General features: G+C 40.6%; 1 protein-coding gene across 17 annotated transcripts in view; it reads left to right on the top strand.

The window, feature by feature from the left end:
• Positions 1-24132, top strand: part of MACF1 (microtubule actin crosslinking factor 1) — a 404957-nt gene that overhangs the window by 180371 nt on the left and 200454 nt on the right. For 10 of the 17 annotated variants that reach the window (XM_073007458.1, XM_073007449.1, XM_073007456.1 and 7 more), the window contains exons 6-14: positions 16228-16394; positions 17216-17328; positions 17436-17542; positions 18093-18212; positions 18359-18454; positions 19163-19290; positions 19377-19470; positions 19678-19832; positions 21376-21652. In XM_073007458.1, the coding sequence (XP_072863559.1) occupies positions 16228-16394; positions 17216-17328; positions 17436-17542; positions 18093-18212; positions 18359-18454; positions 19163-19290; positions 19377-19470; positions 19678-19832; positions 21376-21652 (1257 nt within the window). Of the gene's footprint in view, positions 1-2872; positions 3997-16227; positions 16395-17215; positions 17329-17435; positions 17543-18092; positions 18213-18358; positions 18455-19162; positions 19291-19376; positions 19471-19677; positions 19833-21375; positions 21653-24132 lie in introns of those variants that run through there. The other 7 variants (XM_073007446.1, XM_073007445.1, XM_073007447.1 and 4 more) reach the window with 3 other exon arrangements.

Here is a 24132-nt window from a genome sequence, read left to right as displayed (position 1 = left end):
AAGTCGAAAAATAAGTTGGACCATGTTAAGTCAGGGACCATCTATATCTTAGGATCTCCCTGGGGGCTGGGGATGTCTTACAACTTTTAGCTCCTGTAATAAATTGGAAGAAAAGAAATTTACTGTAGGTCAAGTACTGAGCCAAGTACTTTATGGACATTATCTCATTAACTTTGTCTACAATCCCATTAAGTAGGTTGTAGTATGCACATTTTACAAGTAAGGAAACTGAACCATCTAATAAACTAGTTAAGTTACTTAGCTTATGAGCTGGAAAGTTGAACCTAGATCCACCTTACTGAAATCTCTGCTCCTTTCCTAGACCAGTTTTTCTCTGGAGCGGAAGGAAAGGAAGGTCTGATTGGTCTGACATATGCAGAAATTAAAAAAAAAAAAAAAGACTCCCTGAAGTAAATTCTCAGAGAAACTCTACAGCAGTAGTAGTCATATTAAACAGCTATCTCTCTTGCCCCTAAGTTGATCAGTTTCAGGATTTTGGTTTGCTTGTACATCATTCATAAAATTCAAGTGCAGCTTAAAGTTTCCATAGTTCCAGGTTTGTTCACTGGAGGAGTGAAGGCCTGGTACCTGCCTAGAGAACTTCATATTGTAATGTCAGATTCTTTGTTAATTAAATGATTTGCAGTAGCCTAAGTTTCTTTCCCATGCTGTCTTCGCTTATTTCTTGCTATAGTTTGTGATGGCCATAAGATGGTGCTGCAGTTTTGAAGTCAGCCTTAAGGATAAGTCTTAGGGGAGGAACACCTACTGCAGTTGTGAGGCAGATGGGACATCAGGAGGGTCTTAGAAGGGATTGTGTAAAAGCTGTTGCTTTAGGGCTTCTTGTTGCTTTCCTTTTGTGGTCTCTTCCTTTTTTTTTTTTTTTTTTTTTTTTTTTTAGGTCTCCAGGAAAGATAGTTAAGGCTATGCTAGTGTAAGTCTGTATGGCTTGCATGGAACCAGGCAGGCTGCTGCTTTCTGCTGTGTGGCCTGGATCCTTTTGGTGTAGAATAAATAACTGCAATAGGAAAGAAACACGTATATAATTTTATTCTCTATTCACAGCCCTTTGGATTGTAGCCTTTTCCCATATAGCAGACACTATAATAAAAAAAATTGGGGTGGAGGAATGTTCACTGATATCATAAGGTGATTTTTGAATCCACCTTTTACAATCTGAAATTCAGACTTCCTGCCCTACTGCAATGGGAGTAAAAACCACCTGAGCCTCTTTTTAGCGGCTTCTTCTCTTACTCCCAAATGGCAACAAGTGTTATCTCTTTGATTGAGCTCTTGGTCCATGCAGTCTAATTACCAATTCAGAACAGTGGGGGAACTTCTTATTTTACACAACTGGCAACTGAGTACAGATTTCCACTCCTGCAGTAGTTAGAAGAGAGTAGTTGGGGTTGAAATTAAAAGTCTTAAAGTTAACAGAAGTTCATGTTCTGGCTTTGTCACTTACTATCTGTGTAACCTTGGGCTATTAATCAACTTTCTTAAACCTTAGTTTCTTTTTTCTTTTTTGGAGACAGTCTCGCTCTGTTGGCCAGGCTGGAGTGCAGTAATATATGATCTTGGCTCACTGCAACCTCCACCTCCCGATTCAAGCAATTCTCATGCCTTAGCCTCCTGAATAGCTGAGACTAAGGGCGCACGCCCCTGTGCCTAGCTAATTTTTTGTATTTTAGTAGAGATGGAGTTTCACCATGTTGCCTAGACTGGTTTTAAACTCCTGAGCTCAGGCAATCCGCCTGCCTTGGCCTTCTAGAGTGCTAGGATTATAGGCGTGAGCCACTGTGCCTGGCCAAACCTCAGTTTCTTTACCCATAAAATATAAAATAATAGTTTTGACCTCATATAGTGACTATAAGAATTAAATGAGAAAGTCCATGTAAATAACTTTGCACAGTGCTTGGCACACAGCAAGTGCAAAAAATATGTTAGATATTACCAGTGGCAGCATCAATAATTACTATTGAACATTTATGTCAAATATTGTTCATCAGAGACCCTGTTCACCTGTTATATTTAGAAGTGGTATTCTTTTTACTAAGCACTCATATACTGTACTCAAAACCAACTTCCAGATTTTTCCTGGCTGTGTCATTGGCTGGCAGACTTAACAGATCTTTCTTTTCTTTTATAGGAAAAAGGAGGGAAATAAATGCTCCAGAAGGCTAGATCTTTAAAGTGTGTGTTCCTTTTCTTAACTGTAAGAAGGTGGCTCTGGTTTCTTCAGGTTATAATTTGATGAAAATAATTTTATTGTTTTCTGACCTGAAAAAATTCAGAATATGTATATCTGCTTGATATTTTCTTTTGGGCATCTTGGTGCAACACTTCAAATCTATTTCATTTTGTAGTTTGGGAGCCATAATTGCAGCTTCACCAGCCTTGGTTCTTCTTGGCCTGGCCCTTCCCTTCCCTTCCCTTGCTGGTTAGTACCAGCTAAGCTGGTTTGCTTTTTCCCTCTTTGATACTATTCTCCTCTTCCTTCTTCCACATTACCTTCTGCCACGGCCTCTTCTTTTTCCCTCGCTTTTTAATTTACTCTTACATTTTCCCTCCTCCTCCTGGCCCTGCCTAGTTTCCCCTCCCCTGGTTTCTAGCTCCTTTTTGCTTTCTGTTTGTGTTACTGAGGGCAGTGCTCCAATTACCTCATATTTGGAGAGAGGAAGCTGCAGCCAATCCGGTTTCTGTCTGCTTTTAGGTCAAGTGATTTCTGAACTGCAGTGAGATGCTTTGAATTTGTCTTGTTGCAGCTCTGAGCCTGTAAGATGGCTGTCTGAATCGGCAGCGGCTGGAAGAGACAGAGAGAGGCGGGGAGGGAGGGAGAAAGAATTGGAGGGATTGCCGGCATAGTGCATGTTTTTAAATGTACATTGAATCCGATGAAGCCAAGGTTGGGATTTCTGTGGTATCCCAGGACTGGCTTAGCTGCGTTTTTGCTGAGATTAGGAGAGGAAGGAAATGGGAAATTCAATGGGCTGTTTTAAGGAGCCGAAAGAGTCAATAGCTGTTCCTGAGAAGGCTCCCATATCTCCTAAGAAAAGGGTTCGGTTCAAAAGAAGGTGGAGAGGGAAGAAAATCCCTACTCCAGAGGCATCTCACCAGGAAGAAACCTCGGAAGGAACTGAAGTCATTGAAGAGACTGAAACCCTAACGAAGTTAACAGTGAGTCTCCAAAAGGAAGACGGAGTGGGAGGGATAGAGCATACCCCCCCAGATATTTTGCTGCCTAGGGACTCAGCCCCCAACTCGCAGGTAGTCGATCAGGGGATGATAGTACAGGTAAAGGAGAGATTCCAAGGGGAGGTCCAGACTGCCCACCTTTTGTTAGAGAATGAGTCATCAGTTGCTGGAGGGGTCTGGGATTCCCTGGAAGAGGGGATGACTGTCATTGCTCACCTGCTTGATAACCCAGCAGAAAGGAACTGTGAGAAGTCAGTGAGCCAACTGGTGGAATTTCCTAGGACAGCATCCTGCAGCAGCAGGGCTGTGCTGCTGCCTTTGCAAGGAGAGACTGCAGTGGAGAAAGGAAATATTCAGCTTGGGTTTCGGAGCTATGCTTCGCTTAGAACAGACTGCCCCACTGATACAGGAAATCAAGAACAATTTTCAGAGGGCTGGAGTATGGAGGAAGGAACCAAGAGTGTTTCAGGTGCCCCTCAGACAGGTTCCTGGATTGCAGAATGTTCTGTTTCTTCATCACTACTGGACAAGCCTGGAGGCCAAAGACGCACGGAGCCTTCCCATGTGGGTCGAGTGCCCCTCCAGGATTCCAGACTGCTTACTTCTCAGAGTGATTTGTCTATCAGCGGCGTGACTGTGAGCATTTTGCCCTCCTCCTCTGGCTATGGCAGTGATGGGCCACACATACACGGGATCCAGCCTAAAGATACAGAACCTGAAAAGAGCTCTACTTCCTTCTCAGAAGAGGATGGCACTCTTTCTCTGGAGGCAAGCCACACCCCATCATGGGGTCTGGAAGAGGTAGGTGGGCATGTTCAAGAGAGAATCAAACTGCTGTTTGGAATCTTGGCCCTCAAACATATTAAAGCTGAGTGTAGTGAGCAGTGAGGATGTTGGTGCCTCTCAAACTCACCCCCATGTGAGTTAGTGTCTGCTAGAGCTCAGCAAGCAGAATCTATTTAAGTCTGCCCCTTGATACTTGAAACCAAGACTTGTCTCTGGGGAATCCCTGATTCTGGGTAGCCAAGCGGCATAATTGCTCAAGCTGTCTGGTGGGATTGTCTCTCGAGGTGCAATGCTAGATAGTACTTACTCTCAGGCAGGTCTGTTTACCAGCTTCCCTGCTACAAGAAGTTGTAGTGTAGCACAAGGGACGATGGGAAGGGCCTGCCTGAATCTCTGGAATAAATCTCTGGAATGAATGTGGAAGGGGTCAGGTGGCTATTGTCAGTGTATTTGCTCTTCCCCACAGGAGAGTGATGTTCTTACTAGAGCTGATGCAATCCCGTCCCCGTGGGGAAATTTCTGACGGCAACCCTCATTCAGTATTTGTATAGGTGGAGAGGGCTCATCCTTCTTTGGTTCCTGATTCCAGGATTAGAGGAGAGGGACAGAGTTATCTGGGGATTAGTCGAGAGAGAGAGAGGGAGGTTAGGGCAATTTGAAGGTTTAAGGCTAGAAAAGTTTTTTTGTGTGTGATTGGACGTATTTAGGGCTTTAATGTGATTTTGTTTTGAGGAATATATTGCATGGATGGTGCTGCTGCTGGTGGTGGTAATGGCAGTTGCTGTGAATGTTTTAAAGGTCAAGGAGCAAGTGAGAATTCAGAGATCTGAACACTGAGATAAGGACTCAGCAATACCATGGGTAGCACAGCATCTGGCATGTAGGCGTGTGATTGTGTAGATGATCAAAGTTATAATTCACCAATGGCTAAAGAACTTTTACTGGCATGTTGGCCTCTGCAGCAGAAGAAATAAAAACATTAGGACCTCAAAGTGCAAAAGGTATAAAATGAGGTAGGGCACTTTCCTTGCCTAGATGTGGGCCACTGATACTGTACAGGGGCTCTGATGTTTGCAGAGCAGGGGTATGGTCCACCTACTGGTGCCCTGCTTATCACTAGCAGCATGAGGCTGAGGATAGATACAAATTCTAAGCTAATCTGTGCCTAAAATTTCTTCTTTGGGGATAAATTTTCCCCACAGACAGCCCCATCTTAATGCCCTCTTTTATTAGAGTTTGGAGACTCCCAACAGTTCGAAGAAAAAGTGGCCGTTGAAAAATGTCTATTTTATGGATGGGCAAGAGGTTTCTTGGGCCTCATATAAAAATGGGTATGTGTGTGGGGGAATGTGATAGTTGTGTTATGGTAGGAAGGACGGCAGTGAAACTACTGGGATATGGGGTACATGAATGTATTAAGTTATTCTCACATTGCTATAAAGAAATAACCTGAGGCTGGGTAATTTACAAAAGTAAAGAGGTTTAATTGGTATACGGTTCTGCAGGCTGTACAGAAAGCATGATGCTGACATCTGCTCAGCTTCTGAAGAGGCCTCAGGAAACTTACAATCTTGGTGGAAGGCAAAGGGGCAGTAGGTATGTCACTTGGCTAGAGCAGGAACACGAGGTTGTGGACGGGATATGCCACACACTTTTAAATGACCAAATCTCACGAAAACCCACCCACCCTCACGAGAACAGCAGCAAGGGGATGTTGCTAAACCATTCATGAGAAATCCACTTTCATGATTCATGATCCAGTCATCTCCCACCAGGCCCCACTCCCAATATTAGGGATTACAGTTCAACATGAGATTTGGTAGGGGCACAGGTTGAAACCATATCAATGAGTATTTGGGTTTCATCAGATAAAAAAGAATGTCAAAGTAAACTTTTATCTTGTAAATGTTGGAACAGATAGAGTAGTTGGGGGTAAAACCAACTGTGGAACTGATTGTTGTACAACTGGCATTAAAATTGAAATTGTGTAGTCATCATAACATTATAGGACACATGCTTGTAACTGAGTGTGAGATTTTCAGAAATTTGGCATGTAAAGTGAACTCCTAGTAAAATCAATCCTAGATAATGGACCGTAGATAGCAATGGCACCTTTGGGGCTGGATCTCCACACTGGCAAGGGAATGTTCTGCATGAGTCTCTGAAGAATCTTAAAGAAAAGATTGGTAAGACAAACCTTTGGACCATGATCTGTAGTGTGACTGTGTTGGCAGCAGTATGATTCCTTTGCTGTTCAGTATGATTCAAATTGGCATGTGGCATTTTCTGGGTAGCCAACCTCTCCATCTATTCCTTCTACCTTTTCACTGCAGACACAGTTATACTACTTACATATAGCCAAGGCTGAAAAACTAAGTGACCGAGTCTCAGCTCAGACACCTGGCATATTTCCAGGTTTTGTGTCCATCATGTGATACAGGGACCACAGACTCACCATCCTATATGACAGATAAGTAACTTCTCAGATAAGTGTGACATTCCTTCAGAATGAAAGTCCTTAAGGCCAAGAGGCCACAACTCTCACTAGTCTCTGAAGGAACTGTCTTCAGGGAGCTGCTCCCCTCCCTAACAGGCTGTTCACAAGCTTGAGGACAGTAGCAGCCAGAGAGACAGAGAGGGTAACGCATACTGAAACCGATAGGCAGGGCAACAGCATCTCTGCTGAAAGTGGGAGCGCTGGGAGGGCATGGGTCAGAAGAGCAGCTGCTGCTGTTCACACACCAACTCCTGTCTAAACAGGAGACAGCTGGCAGTCCAATTGAATTGTTTTTTGCTTGTTTTTTTTTTGGTGGTTGTTTTGTTTTTAATATGTCAGAGTAGTAACTCTCCTCAGAAAATAATTTGAGTTCCAACCAGTTTCTCTCTTCTGTTGATTAGTCCAAGGCTTGTTGATGAGAGTGAGACCAGGCTATGGATAGACATAAACTTCACCGTGGGTTTTGTTGCTTTTTAGGATGGAGAGAAATGGGAATTGATTCTGCTTCTTGCTAGTGTGGGGTTTAGATAGTAGAATATATATGATCTGCTTTTCCATTCACCTAGTATAGTTAATACTTCTTTTGTCAAGAAATAGTTAACACAGAAGCAAGATGACAAGGGTCAGCTGACAAATATGTTTTCAGAATGATAAGTAGACTAGGATTTGGAGCTGGATGGGAACAGGCTAATAGCAATCACTCTTTGATGTCAGACAAAGACCTTCTTCTCTGGCCCATTTCTTCTCTCAGGACTCCCTATTCCCAGCTGCTTTCAGTATCCATACTACTAATACCTGGCTTATTTCAACAAGGAACGTTTTTGAAAATCCCTTCCTCCTCCCCATCATGGCTTCTGCTGCCAAGCTCCTGCCCACACTGTTAGCGAATCCCGTTTAACGAAGAATTTGCCTCTATACCAATGTCCTTTTTTTTTTTTTTTTTTTTGACACGGAGTCTGACTGTCGCTGAGGATGGAGTTCAGTGGTGCGATCTCGGCTCACTGCAACCTCTGCCTCCTGGGTTCCGGCTATTCTCCTGCCTCAGCCTCCCGAGTAACTGGGATTACAGGCGCCCACCACCACGCCTGGCTATATACCAGTATTCTTGCCACAACCCTTTGAGTCTCTACAATTTTAGGTGAATAGTCAGATAACACTGGGGCCTAGAAATGATAAGAAAGAGGTTGGTTGGTGTATTATCTTCTGGGCTCAGCCTTTTCAGTTGACAAGTATCCTTCTCCCAGTTTTCCTTTTTAATTATAGGGAGCGTTGTTTTACTAATACTGGCTTTGTACTGAAAGAAGAAAGCAAAATTAACCAGATGACACTATTGGGGGAATGCAGAAGGTAAAGTTACAGTTAGAGCTTTAAGAAAGGATTTTGTTTCTTTTTCAAAAAATTTTACTTAATTAAAAATGTTACTAAAGAATCATTATTTTTTAGGTGTAACAATAGTGTTGTGGTTATGTTTAAAAAAAGGCCTTTTAGAGATACATATTGAAATGTTTTTAGAGAAATATAGGAGATTTACTTCATCATAATAGAGGAAGGGTGAAGTGGGTGGAATGTAGATGAAACAGAATTAGCTATGAGTTGATAATGGCTGAAACTGGGTAATGGGTACATAGGGGCTAATTATACTATTCTGTCTCTTTTTGTATATATTTGAAAATTTCCATTTCAAATAGTTAAAAAAATTGTATACAAATAAAATGAAAGTTAAAAATAAAATTATATAAAAATAAAATGGAAAGTTAGGCCAAAATAAGTTGTATAAAAATAAAAAGGTAATAATACTGACAAAATTATGATATAATGCAAATATAGTTGGCTGTCTGCATTGTGGGTTCTGCATCTGTGGATTCAACCCATGACGGATGGAAAATATTCTGAAGAAAAACATTGCATCTGTAATGAACATGTACAGACTTCATTATTCCCTAAACAAGATAACAACTATTTACTAACATTTGCATTGTATTAGGAATTATAAGTAATCTAGAGATTATTTAAAGGATCTGGGAGGATGTACATACGTTGTACTACCCCATTTTGTATCTGGGACTTGAGCATTTGTGAATACTACCCCATTTTGTATCTGGCACTTGAGCATTTGTGGATTTCAGTATCTGCAGATTTTGATATCTGAGGGAGGTCCTAGAACCAATTCTCCATGGATGACTGCTGAAAAGGGGTTACTGTCCTATAGATGAAGTGATTAAGAGCATGGAGCCAGATTGGCTAGGTTTGAATCCCAGTTCTACAACTTACTAGCAGTATAACTTGGAACAGGTTACTTAACTTCTCTGTGCCACAATTTCCTTATATGTAAATGGAAGATAAGAATAGTACATACTTGGTAGGGTTGTTGTGAGAATAATATGAATACAAGTAATCACAATAAATGCTAGTTAACATTATTACTTAAAAGAACAAGAAAATGAATGAGAAAAAGACAAACACCCTTGCAGAAAAATAGGGGAAAGTCCAGGGTTAAGCAATTCACAAAAAAAGGAAATCCAAATGCCTCATATACATAAGAAGACTCCTTTTTACTAATAAGGATATAAAGATCAAACAACAACAAGATACCATCTCTCTCTCTCTCTCTCTCTCTATATATATATATATATATATATATATATATTTTTTTTTTTTTTTTTTTTAATCTTTTTGGTAAGACGGAGTCTCGCTCTGTCACCCAGGCTGGAGTGCAGTGGTGCGATCTCTGCTCACTGCAAGCTCCACCTCCCAGGTTCACGCCATTCTCCCGCCTCAGCCTCCCGAGTAGCTGGGATTACAGGCGCCCGCCACCATGCCTGGCTAATTTTGTTTTTGTGTTTTTAGTACAGACAAGGTTTCACTGTGTTAGCCAGGATGGTCTCGATCTCTTGACCTCGTGATCCGCCCGCCTCTGCCTCCCAAAGTGCTGGGTTTACAGGCATGAGCCACTGCACCTGGCCCCATATATTTTTTTAAAGAGATGAGGTCTCAGGTATGTTGTCTAGGCTAAAGAGCAGTGGCCATTCACAGGCACCATCATAGCACACTGTAGCCTTGAACTCCTGGACTCAAGCTTGTAGCTGGGACTGCAAGCATACCACCATGCCCAGCTAAGATACCATTTTATACCCATCAGATTGGCAGAAGATAACAACTCTGAAAATACCAAGTGTAGGCAAGGATGTAGAGTGATGGGAAAACCTCTTCATAGCACTTGAGTGGAAGTATAATTTGGTACTGTTCTTTAGAGAGTAGTTTGACAATATTTTGTAGAGTTGAAAAATGCCCATATTCTATTACCTAGGATTTCCATTCTAATTATATTCCCTAGTGAGACCTCCAGGACTCTGAATGTGAATACTGAAAGGAGCACTCCCTTTTATAACTCTCATATTGGTAATAAACACCTTCTTTCTCTCTATTCCTCACCAACATAGCTGCCATTAGATCCCTCTAGCTGGGCATTTGTAGAACCACTGCATTATACCTTCATCTGCTGCTGCTGCTGCTGCTTTTTTTTTTTTTTTTTTTTTTTTGAGAAAGAATCTTGCTCTGACACCCAGGCTGGAGAGCAATGGTGCAATCGTAGCTCACTGCAACCTTGACATCTTGGGCTTAAACGATCCTCCTGCCTCAACTTGCCAAGTAGCTGGGACTACAGGGGAGTACAATGACACCCAGCTAATTTTTAAATTTTTTGTAGAGGCGGGGTCTCACAGTGGTTCCCAGGCTCATCTTGAACTCCTGGATTCAAGTGATCCTCTTGCCTAGGCCTCCCAATGCGGTAGGATTACAGGAGTGAGCCACTGCACCCAGCCTTCATTTGCTTCTTGAAAGTTTTCAAGGTCTGATGCTTTATCTTTAGTGGGTGATGAGGTCAGCTAGAAACTTGAGGACATAATAATCAAGTACCTACTTGCTCAGAACTACTGTCCTATCCACTGCGAGATTTACAAAGTCTAAACTCCTCAGCTGGGTATTCCAGTTCCTTTGTAATCTATCTTATCTTTTCTATCGATTCCCAATTTAAACCTTCTCGTTTTAACAGATCAACCCCTTAACTACTATTTCTCTTTCACCTTATCTCAGTTTCTTGCGTAAACTTTGTTTACATCCACTTTCTACCTGGAATTCTTTCCTTCCTTGCCTTTCATCTGTTCTGTAACACCCTTTAAGGATGAGCTTAAATGGTACTTCTTCTAGAAATCTTTGTGATCACTCCAGCCCACAGTAATTTTCCATTCTGCTGAGATTCTATATTGGATATTACTATAATTATTGGTCTTTTTTAGCTTTAAATTTGTTTAACTCTTTCATGTGACCTACCGTAGATACAAGATGAAATTATTTTCCTCCAGAAGTTAACCTTCAGAAAAGAGATATTCTTTTTTATATTTTACTTCTTATAAAGCATTTCTTGTTATTAGCCTTCCAGGGAGCTTATAGTCAGTTCATGAAAAAGGGTGAATAAATCTGTGTCACCATCTGCTAGTTCAATCACTATCATTTTTTTGTAGAGATCAACTGCCATAATTGATTAAACAAAAAAGAGGAACCAAAAATCTAAGAAAGTTTTAGTTATTGTTCCTGGGAATATAATCTCCTAATTTGAAGTGTTGAAAGTAATTGTATACAAGCCTTAACATTAAAAATTTTTTTTTAATCACTCACATTGCATATGAAACACACACATACATTATGGGGATCACAAATAAACACAACAGAATGAATGAAAAAAAAAAAAAACCCAATCCAGTATTATGCAACTGGATTCTTATGGTTTGAAATGAAATACCCAGAGACAATGTAGATTCAGAAAAATGCTGTTATTAACTTTAAAATCTTAAAAAGAAAAGTAGACAGTCTTTTCTAGAAAATTCACTCAAAAAAATAGCTTTATTGAAGGAAAAAACATTGATGTTAAAGATGCATGTGAAGTTTGAATAATATGGTTTTTTGAAATAATAAAGGCAGAAAATACATTAATACTAAATGCATTAAATATACTGCTTAATTTTAAATATGTGTAAATAAATTTCTAAAAGTTTGCGTATTCAGGAGGACCACAGAGCTTCCCTTCCTGTATTCCTGTTTTAGTTTCACACACCTGTTGTTATCTGGGAAAATATTTGGGATAATCATATGTTAGTTAGTTATGGCATGTCTCAACTAAGTTCTTGCAGGGCAGACATGTCTTCTTTTTTTGTTTTCCACGTTTTTACCTGGCCAACTTCTACTTATTAAAACTCAGCACAGAGGTTGTTGCTGAGCAATCCTCTGGCATTGCTAGTTGGATTTACTTGCTTATCTCTGTCACAACATTGATCTCTTTGTATAGTAAATTGTCTCCCTGATTAAATTGCTTGAACTTGAGGCCTGAGGCTGTGTTTTTTTATTTTGAGATATTAAGAACTTAAGCACAGCTCCTAGAATATAATGGTTGCTCAAAAAATATTAACAGAATAAGTAAATGGTGTGTCTCTTTTTTGTTCTTCTCCATGGTGCCTGTCATAGTGCTAAGATGTTGTTCAGGCAATACTTATTGAATTATTAGGACAACATTCAGCTTCTGGGAATACTTCAGAAAAGCAATTAACCAAGCTTTGGGAAGTGTGAGTTGAAAGGAAATTCAGGTGGAATTTGCATATTCTGAGGCATAATGTTGAGGCTGTTCTTCCTCTCCAAATGGCTTCCTCCTTAAAAAATCAAGATGAGAGAGAAAGATCTCTGAAACTGAACCTGGATTTCTGCATTTGGGAGATTAAGGTAAAACTTCTGCATAGCCCAGAGGACAGTACTGTGCACACATATCATGTGTGAGTATACAGAAAAAGATTGATGAAAGCCAAATTTAATTACTGAGATGGTTGTGATGATAATCCCATTTTCTCATCCAGTTTACAGTCTAGGAAGGGCCCTAATCCATACAGGGTTTTTTTTGTTTTGTTTTTTTTAACTTAGGGATCCAAACATCTATCTCATTACAACTATGTTTAAAATCTGAAGTAAAGCTGTTTGTTGAAGTAGTAAGAGATGAGAAATGTTATCAGAAAGATTATGGCTGTAATGAACATACAATATCAGTTAACTAACTGGAATTTCATTTTTGGGTAAAGAACCCAAATACTCAGATTTTGTTTTGCTTATTCAAGTTCTGTCTTTTTTTACGTCAACAAATCTATTTCCTGTTCCCAATAATGTTTTACTTTAATATGTATGCGAAGCAGCTACTGTGAAGGCAGTGGGATATATCAATGTTGCATTTAGCCAGTGAAATAGGTAGCTAGAAATGTTAAGGGGAACTGAAATAGAATTGGTACTAGGAAGAAGCTGTTTATAGGAAGAGCCATGATCCGTTATTGAGTCCTTGGCTCTGCAGCTCCATAGCTTCTCTCCCCACTACCGCCCCTCCCCTAGCCCCAAGTAGACCTGGAATTGATTAAGTTTTAGGAAATTGACTCACACTGATCACATTTGCATGAGATTGGTCGATGTGAATTTATTAATTTACAAAATAAATTTTGACTGCCAAGTCATTCAAGAATTTGAATTGGCCACTTAGTGCTTTTGTTGCTTTACAATATCTATATGGGAAGCAAATAATAATCTGAAGGTTGTCACCTCATGTCAGGTGAACATGGAGTCAGAGCAGAGAGGTGGTGAGTGGAGGAATGATTTGTAGGATGGTCTTATTAGTTGGCATCATCAAAGTTGACTAGTCTGATTTCTTCTGTAGAAATGTACCTGTCAAGGGCATAAGAACCCATGTCCCTTGAATCTGCTGGGTAGGGCACAATTTCACCTTCACAGGCATAAAGGCAGTACTTCCTGGCTTCCCTTTTCTATACTCAATGCAAACTTCCTATATTCATCTATTCTCACGGTCTTTCTTCAGACATCTTAGTAATATTTATTTGCCTACAGCTTTCTTTTATTCTAAATATAGTGTTAAAGTTCCTGGCCCCTTTTTTTCTTTCCAATTTTAAAATATCATCTGATATTTAATCTCATCTATTATGAGTTTGTAAATTCAGACACTTGGAGATGCCTTATTATTGATTTCTCCCTTGTACTGGTCACAAGGGAAGCTACTACTTTCACGGTACTGCACCTGAATGAGATGACTAAGAAACAGGATGTTCTATTGACATGCCTGTGTTTTCTCTGCCCCAAACACCCAGACCAAAAATTGTGCTGGGTATGATGTCTTATTATTATGCGAAGGAAATATATGTACCCTCGGCACTACCTACATCATCTTATTTAATCCTTATAATGATCCTTTGAGAAAATTATTATCCTATTTTAAATATGGGAAAAATTGGGCCAGGAGGCTTATGTGGTTTGCCTGAGGTCACATTTCTAGTAAATGCCTTCTTTCAAACACATATCTGTCTGAATCAAAGGCTTAATATTTTTCCTTGTTAACAAGGATTAGTTTTATAGTTTTTTATTATAAAAATAAAGTGTGGTCATTACTCAAAGTCTGAAAAAAAGAAGAGTAGGAAGAAAAAATAAAGTCATTCATAGTCCCACTCCAGAGGAGATAAATAATGCTAGCCTAAACTTGTTTCACTTTACACACTGCTTTGAAATAGCTAAGTAACCTGTCTACAGATTCTAGATGGGCTTTATCCCAGAATACTTTTTTTTTTTTTGAGACAGAGTCCCACTCTGTTGCCTAGGCTGGAGTGGTCTCAGACTCCTGACCTCAGGTGATCTGCTTGCCTTGGCCTCCCAAAGTGTTGGGCTTACAGGCGTGAGCCACCGTGCCTGGCCCCCAAAATAGTTTTGTTTGCTTATTTTTATTATTTAATTATTAAACCAAGTTATTATTAATTAAAACATGTTAAGGTCCCACCATACAACCAGCACAACACTAAGTGCAATGGGCAGTGCACCGAAGGACTATGATCCATGGGTCTCAGATTTGGAAGTTATTTCATCCACAGCATCTTAGTTTCTGCTTGAACACGTCCAGTGGTGAGGAGCTCTCCCATATAGGGGCTGCTGTTCAGTTTTGTATTGTTAAGATGTGGTGCCAGCCCCCCTCAGGAAACCTGCATGCAGTCTAGGGGAGATAAGATTAAATATATGAAATAATAGTCCATACTGAAAAATAACATTTATTTATTTATTTTATGTTTTTGAGACAAAGTCTCACTCTGTCGCCCAGGCTAGAGTGCAGTGGTGCAATTTCAGCTCACCACGACGTCCGCCTCCCAGGTTCAAACGATTCTCGTGCCTCAGCCTCCCAAGTAGTTGGGACTACAGTTGCGTGCCACCACTGGTTAATTTTTATATTTTTAGTAGAGATGGAGTTTCACTATGTTGGCCAGCCTGGTCTCGAACTCCTGACCTCAGGTGATCTGCCTGCCTCAGTCTCCCAAAGAACTGGGATTACTGCGCCTAGCCCAAAATAACATTTAATTAGATGATGATACAGACTGTCAGTGCTGTGGGAGTTAGACAAGTAAGAATTGAAGGAAGACCAGCCTTCAAATAAAGAAGAGATAAGGGAACCCTTATTTGTTGAGCATAACCCTGAGTTTGGGCTAGCTGCTTTAATGTGTAATCTCACTGATTATCACAGCAACCCTGAAAAGGTGGTATTAGTCCCACTTTGCACGCACGAGACATGCACTTTTTCCTCAACTGCATTACGATCTCTCTAAAATAGGTCTTGTTCTGTATTTTGGAGATTTCTTAAAATAACTTTTTTCTTATTATGAAAATGTACAGGATGTAGAAAATTTAGAAAATATAAAAATCACCTGTAATGTTACTCCATAGAGGTAACTATGATTATTAGTTTGCTGTATTTCTCACATACATACAGTATTTGTGCCTGTATTGCATACATAGGTGTATGTGTATGCATTTGTACATATATATGACTGTGTACTTAAATGTATATTTTGTATGTCTTTTATACAAAATAAGATTACTATATATTATTTTGTTTATATTCTGTTTCTTAAATTCGGTGATCATTGTCCTATGTCATTAAAATTTTCTTTGTAAAACTTTTTTATTTATTTTTTTGAGATGGAGTCTCACTCTGTCACCCAGGCTGCAGTATTGTGGCATGATCATACTTCACTGCAGCCTTCATCTCTTGGCTTCAAGTGATCATCCCCCCTCAGCCTGCTGAGTAACTGGGACTACAGGCATGAGCCACTGCACCTGGCCTGAAACTTTCTAAAACATAACTTTTTAAGTGCTACAAAGAATTCTATTCTGCTATAATTGTGCTATGATTTATAACCAGTCAACCCCAACCCCTCAGTATTTAAGCTTTTTATAACTTTTTGCTAAGTCACCTTTATTATGCTTTGATAAATATTCATGTATAAAATTATTTGTTTATATTTCTGATGACTTCCTATCAAGTTGTATGTATGTTTTGAGACTTGATTCAAAACTGACATCCAGAGAAGTTATGGCATTTATACTCTCACTAGTGGCAGTCTATGACGGTATCCAACTTTAGATATTCTCTCCAATCGTGAATATTATCATTAAAAACAAACGTTTCCTAATTTGACAGGTGAAAAATTACCTCTCATGGTTTTAATTTGTGTTTCTTTGACTAGCAAGAGGGTGAATATATGATGGAATAGTCCTCTGAAGTGCTTCCAGCTTTGGATCTTCGTTTTACTAAGAGCCATAGTGTATGGAGAAGAGAAGGCTAAAAGACTGTGTCTTATTTATAATGAATTATTCTGTATCCCATCTTTTGGCAGATCTCTGACATTTACATTAGTGGAGAATCAGGGGATATGTCAGCTAAGGAGAAACTACTCCTGTGGACCCAGAAAGTGACAGCTGGTTACACGGGAATCAAATGCACCAACTTTTCCTCCTGCTGGAGTGATGGGAAGATGTTCAATGCACTCATTCACCGATACCGGTAAGAACAGTGGAATTTCTGTGCTCCTGCACGGCTTCTTCTCATCTCTTGTTTGTAATTAGTTATGATGGTATTTCCACCTCCTCAAGCAAAAATCAAAGCTTTGATTCATTTGTTCATTTAAAAAAGGAATATTTATTTAACTAATTTCCTAGGAACTGGGCACAAGGAGCAGTGAAGAAAACAGCGAAAGTTTTTTCTCTCGTGGAACTTTCCTTCCAGTAGGGAGAATAGGTAGTAAATGTATGCCATCAAGCAGTGGTAAATGCAATGGCAGGATTAGAAAGTGGCAGAGGTTTGTGATATTTTGGACAGGGTGGTCAGAGATGGCCTCTTTGGTGAGCATGTTAGAGCAGAGCCGTGAGGGAGTGAGTCATGCGGGCTTCTGGGGTCAGAGTGTTCCAGTTGGAAGAAATACAAGTGCAAAGGGCCTGGAGTGAGGGCTTGCTTGGAGTGGTTTTGGAGTGGTTTAGGAACAGCAGGTGGCTGAAGTGAGGTGAGGAAGATAGGAATTCTGAATGACAAAATTAAAAATTGTTGAGTTCTTAGTGGTCATAAACATGCCCCAATTTTCAGTGCTAACTGATGATATTTTTCCCATGACATTCAACAAACCTAAACTGTGTGTTTAAGTTTAGCATTAGGGAGCACTGAGCCCCTGGTATATACTTAAAAATGGAATTTGTGCTCTTCTTAACCTCCTGCTTTTTCTCTAACTCAGTGTTTTTCAGCTCTGGGAACTTTTAGGAGGTTTTCTTTGTGTGAACTCATGTGTGATGTGTAGATGGTGACCTTTCATGTGCCTTGCTGGACTTTTACAGACCCGATCTGGTAGATATGGAGAGGGTACAAATCCAAAGTAATCGAGAGAATCTGGAACAGGCTTTTGAAGTGGCAGAAAGACTAGGAGTCACTCGTCTGCTGGATGCAGAAGGTGAGAGAGAGTTTACTGAACTTGAGTAAGGAATGCGTATTCAGTATTCCTTCTTTTGGCAAGTTGCTTTGTTCTGACTAAGAAATTTCTTGTCCATTCTCTCTCAGATGTGGATGTGCCATCTCCAGATGAAAAGTCTGTAATCACTTATGTGTCTTCAATTTATGATGCCTTCCCTAAAGTCCCTGAGGGTGGAGAAGGGATCAGTGCTACGGTAAAAGAACATTTTCCTAGAAGGCCTTCTGACTTTGATTCATTTGGGTGGAATGTATTGCTTAGACACTTTCTTAAGCACTGATGGTATACTCATGGTATCAAACTATATATCCAGTATCTTTATCATACATGGACATTATCCTTGGCCCTGGAAATGAGTCTAGATACTGCTAATTTTGTAACAATTAGCATAGACTCTTTGGTGCTAAATGCCAGCAAGGAATGTCCCTTTCATCCCTAGCTGTAATTCAAGATGAGGAAGTATTTTATCAGTCATTCATATATCAGCTTGATTAGGTAGATCACAGCTCTTTTCAGAATATTTTTAGTAGCTTGGTTTGTAGCCTTTCTTAGTGTCAGGAAATTGAATCCCAGCCTGAGAGCCCTTGAGGAGCTTTGAAACTGGTACTGTGAGCTTTAAACTAAGCAGCATCTAGGCAATTAAAGGAAAGGGATTTTATATAGTTTGGAGTGGCCTGAGCTACTTCCTCTTGTGGTTGTTTTGGATATTGCTAATCAGGTGTGTGATGTTTACCTTCTGGCAATAGGAAGTGGACTCCAGGTGGCAAGAATACCAAAGCCGAGTGGACTCCCTCATTCCCTGGATCAAACAGCATACAATACTGATGTCAGATAAAACTTTTCCCCAAAACCCTGTTGAACTAAAGGTAAAGTCAAGGACTTAAATTTTTTTGGTAAAATCTTTCTAGGGAGTAAGTCTCCAAGCTTATCACTGCTGGCTTCTAGGTGAGGTGGTATGAAAAATTGGGTCCTAAAGTTGTGTCCATACATTCACCAAATATTAATTTTATAGGCACTTTATAACCAATATATACACTTCAAAGAAACAGAAATTCTGGCCAAGGAGAGAGAAAAAGGAAGAATTGAGGAATTATATAAATTACTAGAGGTAAGAGAGCTTATCCTTTGCTGAGACTTGGGGTTTGCTGGTCTGTACTGTTGTTGCTTCTTAATTATAGATTCCTTGTATTCTCTTCCCAAACTGCATTAATAGAAGTACTCTCCTGGTGACAAATAATAGCACCACTCTCAGGTTGGTCTTAAAATATTGTGGTAAAGGGGCAGTGTCAGCCATCTCTGTTTTTTAAAGGGCTTATTGAAAAATGGCATATATTTATTCAGAAATCTTGAGTTTTGTGATTAAATTTTTCTGCTTCTCAGAGGGAAGCTGAATCTTTCCCTAGGGTGGAAAGAAGAGAGACTTCTGTTCAGAATTTGATTCCTAGAGAATTTGAAGTTGTAGAGATGAGACTGTAACCTTGCCAGAATAAAAGTTACTGAGGGGAAAGGAGGATTTATAGAAAGAGTAAAAGGAATGGAAGGACTTAGAGTAGGTAGTCCCTATTGTGTAAAGTCATGTGGCTAGTTTTTTTTTTTTTGAGACGGCATCTCACTCTGTAGTCACCATTCTAGAGGTGACTTTTCTGCTCTTTACCTCAAGGGTGAAGAACCTGATACATATTTGATTGTTTTTCCATGTTAGACAATAGGAAAAACTGCTGAATGGCTGGGTAAGGAAGCAAGAAGTGTTGTGTAAATCAAAACTGGGACAAGAGGGCATGGCTGTGTTTTTGGACTGAAAGAGTGGCTCTTTCAGGTGTGGATTGAATTTGGCCGAATTAAACTGCCTCAAGGTTATCACCCTAATGATGTGGAAGAAGAGTGGGGAAAGCTCATCATAGAGATGCTGGAGCGAGAGAAATCACTTCGGCCGGCTGTGGAGAGGTGGGTCCAGATCCTGAGAGTGGTCTGACATTATTTACTGAGCTGCTGTGAACCTTTCACATGACTATGGTTTTATCTTATTTCAGGCTGGAATTGCTGCTACAGATTGCAAACAAAATTCAGAATGGTGCTTTGAACTGTGAAGAAAAATTGACACTAGCTAAGAATACCTTGCAGGCTGTAAGTCTCTGACTGTTTTTGTCCCACATCTGTGTCACATGTTTTCTGCCCCTCACCCTCTGCTCTAATGGTTGAAGTTAGCAATCGAGGAATCCAGATGTATTACTTCCCTTTTCTTTGGAATTGCAGTAGACTCCTTGGCTCACTCTGTCCTAGTGAGTGGGGCAATGGAAGTTTTCCCACTGTTATTCTCTCTTCCTGTCTCAGGATGCTGCTCATCTGGAATCAGGACAACCGGTACAATGTGAGTCAGATGTCATTATGTACATTCAGGAGTGTGAAGGTCTCATCAGGCAGCTGCAGGTGGATCTCCAGATCCTGCGGGATGAGAATTACTACCAGCTAGAAGAGCTGTCTTTTAGGTGAGGAACAAGGGACTCAAACGGAAGGCTTGCTTGCTTACTGTTGAAACTCATGGATCAAGAGTAGAGCAAGAGTCAGGCACTTTATCTTTTAACTTGGACATTTGAGGTCAGTGTCTCAATGGAGATACTACAGATGTCTTGGGCAGCAATGTTCTGTTAGTGGAGGACAGTTTCTCCTTATTGCACCCCTATCCCACTAAGTACCTATAGGATTACGTCAATCATTGTGGCCTTTTATAACATCCCACATACTTTCTTTTAATTAATTAATTAGTTAAAGACAGGGTCTCACTTTTGTTGCCCAGGCTGGAGTACAATGGCACAATCATGGCTCACTGCAGCCTCGACTTCCTGGGCTCAAGCTTTCCTTCCACCTCAGCCTCCCAGGTAGCTAGGCCTATAAGTGCAGGCTGCCATGCCCAGCTAATTTTTGTATTTTTAGTAGAGACGGGGTTTTGCCATCTTGCCCATGCTGATCTCAATCTTCTGGGCTCAAGCGATCCTCCTGCCTCAGCCTCCCAAAGTGCTGGGATTACAGGCGTGAACCACTATATCTGGCCCGTTCTCATATATTTTAGAACGACCTGCAGGGGTGGGACACAACACAACTTCTGATTTAGAAACATTGGTGATCCATCACATTCTTTTTATAGAGGAGAAAACTGAGACCCACAGAAGATGAAAATTGTGTAAAGTCATGTGGCTAGTTTTTTTTTTTTCTTTTTTTTTGAGACGGCATCTCACTCTGTAGCCCAGGATGGAGTGCAGTGGCACGATCTCAGCTCACTGCGACTTCCGCCTGCTGGGTCCAAGCAGTTCTTCTGCTTCAGCCTCAGAGTAGCTGGGAGTACAGGCGTGTACCACCATGCCCAGCTAATTTTTGTATTTTTACTAGAGATGGGGTTTCACCATGTTGGCCAGGCTGGTCTTGAATTCCTGACCTTGTGATCCACCTGTCTCGGCCTCCCAAGGCTAGTTTTACAGAGCCGAGACTAGGACCCACATTTCTTGACCCCTAATCCATTGTTTGTTTTATTATACTATTTGAGAGTTCTATAAATAGTATTGTTAGCTTCCCTCCAGTTAACACTGTAATTTGGCATTTGTCTTAAAAACAATTCTGAACTAGATGGAGATGTTAATAATATCACCTTGTATTCATATAGCACTTTTTCTAAACACTTTTCCTTATATGATCTCATTTTTATTTTTTGTTTTTTATTTTATTTTTTTTGAGACGGGGTCTTGCTCTGTCACCCAGGCTGGGATGCAGTGGTGTGATCTCAGCTCACTGCAACCTCCGCCTCCTGAGTTCAAGCAATTCTCCTACCTCAGCCTCCTGAGTAGCTGGGACTACAGGCATGTGCCACTACACCTGGCTAATTTTCATATTTTTAGTACAGACAGGGTTTCACCATGTTGGCCAGGGTGGCTCGTTTTTATTTTTATCATATCTTTGTCAAATGGATAAGGAAGATTTTATTTTTAAAAGTATACTATAGATTTAAATCCCTTCCTTTTTTCTCTTTTTCCATTTCAGGGTCATGCGTCTGCAGGATGAGCTGGTCACCTTGCGCCTAGAGTGTACAAACCTGTACCGGAAGGGCCATTTCACTTCACTTGAATTGGTTCCACCCTCTACTTTAACCACTACTCATCTGAAAGCAGAACCCTTAACCAAGGCACCCTATTCTTCTTCTACCTCCTGGTTCCGAAAGCCTATGACTCGGGCTGAACTTGTGGCTATCAGCTCCTCTGAAGATGAAGGCAATCTCCGATTTGTGTATGAACTACTGTCTTGGGTAGAAGAGATGCAGGTGGGTGTATATCCAAAAGCTTATGCAGTACACTAATGTTTACTGGATTTAGCAGCTTATCTAAGAGGATGAGATTGCTTTGTGTTCCCTGTGCAGATTCCCTTAATTATTATTATTCTTTCATTTGAGTGATGGGGTCTTGCTATGTTGCCCAGGCTGGACTGGGGCTGAAGTGATCCTCCTGCCTCAGCCTCTTGAGTAGCTGGAACAATAGGTATATACCACCATACCTGGCTTGACTTTCTTAATTATTGATGGTGCCTGAGACCCAAGCCCCCTTCTCCTTAAATCTTGCATAGGTGAGGTTGGCACAAATTCTCACAGTCCCATACTGAATAGCATACAGTTTTCCTTTTGGGAATCTTTTCCCTCAGCTAACTGCACTCTAAGTGAGAGCTTGGGGAAAATTGCCATGTCATATATCTGTTATCTTTTTTTAATTAAATTTTTTTGTATGGGTATATAGAAGGTATATATATTTATACGATACATGAGATATTTTGATACAGGCATGTAATATATAATCACATCATGGAAAATGGGGTATCTGTCATCTCAAGAAATTTATCCTTTGTGTTACAAACAATCCAGTTATACTCTTTTAGTTATTTAAAAATGTATAGACTGGGAGCCGGGCGCGGTGGCTTACACCTGTATTCCCAGCACTTTGGGAGGCCTGGGTGGGCAGATCACGAGGTCAGGAGATCAGGACCGTCCTGGCTACATGGTGAAACCCTATCTCTACTAAAATATAAAAAATTAGCTGGGAGTGGTGGCGGGCGCCTGTAGTCCCAGCTTCTCAGGAGGCTGAGACAGAAGAATGGCGTGAACCAGGGAGGTGGAGCTTGCAGTGAGCCGAGATGGCGCCACTGCACTCCAGCCTTGGTGACAGAGCGAGACTCCATCTCAAAAAAAAAAAAAAGTACAGACTGGATGCGGTGGCTCACACCTATAATCCTAGCACTTTGGGAGACCGAGGTGGGCGGATTGTGTGAGTCCAGGAGTTCAACACCAGTCTGGGTAACAGGCGAAACCCCATCTCTATGGAAAATTAACCAGGAATGATGGCGCACACCTGTGGTCCCAGCTACTTGGGAGGTTGAGGTGGGAGGATCACTTGAGCCTGGGAGGCAGAGGTTGCAGCGAGCCAAGATAGCACTGCTGTGCTCCAGCCTGGGCAACAGAGCAGTACCCCATCTCAAAAATAAAAGTTGAAACAAAAAAATGTACAAGTAAATTATTTTGACTGTAGTCATCCTGTTGTTCTATCAGATGCTGGGTAGTATTCATTCTTTAACTATTTTTTTTTGTACCCATTAATCATCGCCACCTCCCTCTGACCCCGTACTACTCTTCCCAGCCTGTTTTGATTTATACATCCCACAACTAAGTGAGAACATGTGATGTTTGTCTTTCTGTGCCTAGCATATTTCACTTAACATAATAACCTCTAGTTCCATCCATATTGTTGCAAATGACAGGTTCTCATTCTTTTTTATGATTGAATAGTACTCCATTGTGTTTAAGTACCACATTTTCTTTCTCCATTCATCTGTGATGGACACTTAGGTTGCTTCCAAATTCTGGCTATTGTGAATAGTGGTGCAACAAACATGTGAAAATGCAGATCTCTTTGATACACTGATTTCCTTTCTTTTGAGTATACACCCAGCAGTGGGATTGCTAGATCATACGGTAGCTCTATTGTTAGTGATCTGAGGAATCTCCAAACTGTTCTCCATAGTGGTTGTAGTAATTTACATTCCCACCAACAGCATACAAGGCTTTCTCCATATCCTCGCCAGCATTTGTATATTGCCTGTCTTTTGGATAAAACCCATTTTAAGTGGGGTGAGATGATATCACATTGTAGTTTTGATTTGCATTTCTCTGATAATCAGTGATGTTGAGCACCTTTTCATATGCCTGTTTGCCATTTGTGTGTCTTCTTTTGAGATATGTCGATTCAAATCTTTTGCTCATTTTTAATTGGATTATTAGATTTTTTTTTCCAGTAGACTTGTTTGAGCTCCTTATATATTCCAGTTATTAATCCCTTGTCAGATGAGTAGTTTGCAAACATTTTATCCCATTCTGTGGGTTGTCCCCCCGCCTTTTTTTTTTTGAGACAGAGTCTCATTCTGTCTCCCAGGCTGGAGTGCAATGGCACAATCTTGACTCACTACAATCTCTGGATTCTAAGCAATTCTTATGCCTCAGCCTCCCAAGTAGCTGGGATTATAGGCACGCGTCACTATACCCAGCTAATTTTGTATTTTTAGTAGAGATGGGATTTCACCATGTTGGCCAGGCTGGTCTCAAACTCCTGACCTCAGGTGATCCACCTGCCTTGCCCTCCCAAAGTGCTGGGATTGCAGGCGTGAACCACCGTGCCCAGCCTGTCCCTTTCCTTTGTTGATTCACTGTGCAGTAGCTTTTTAACTTGATGTAATCCTATTTGTTCATTTTAGCTTTGGTTG

The sequence above is a fragment of the Chlorocebus sabaeus genome, chromosome 20, assembly GCF_047675955.1.
Source record: "Chlorocebus sabaeus isolate Y175 chromosome 20, mChlSab1.0.hap1, whole genome shotgun sequence".
Lineage (NCBI taxonomy): Eukaryota > Metazoa > Chordata > Mammalia > Primates > Cercopithecidae > Chlorocebus > Chlorocebus sabaeus.
The sequence above is the reverse complement of the archived record's forward strand: the minus strand, read 5'-3'. Positions and strand labels throughout refer to the sequence as shown.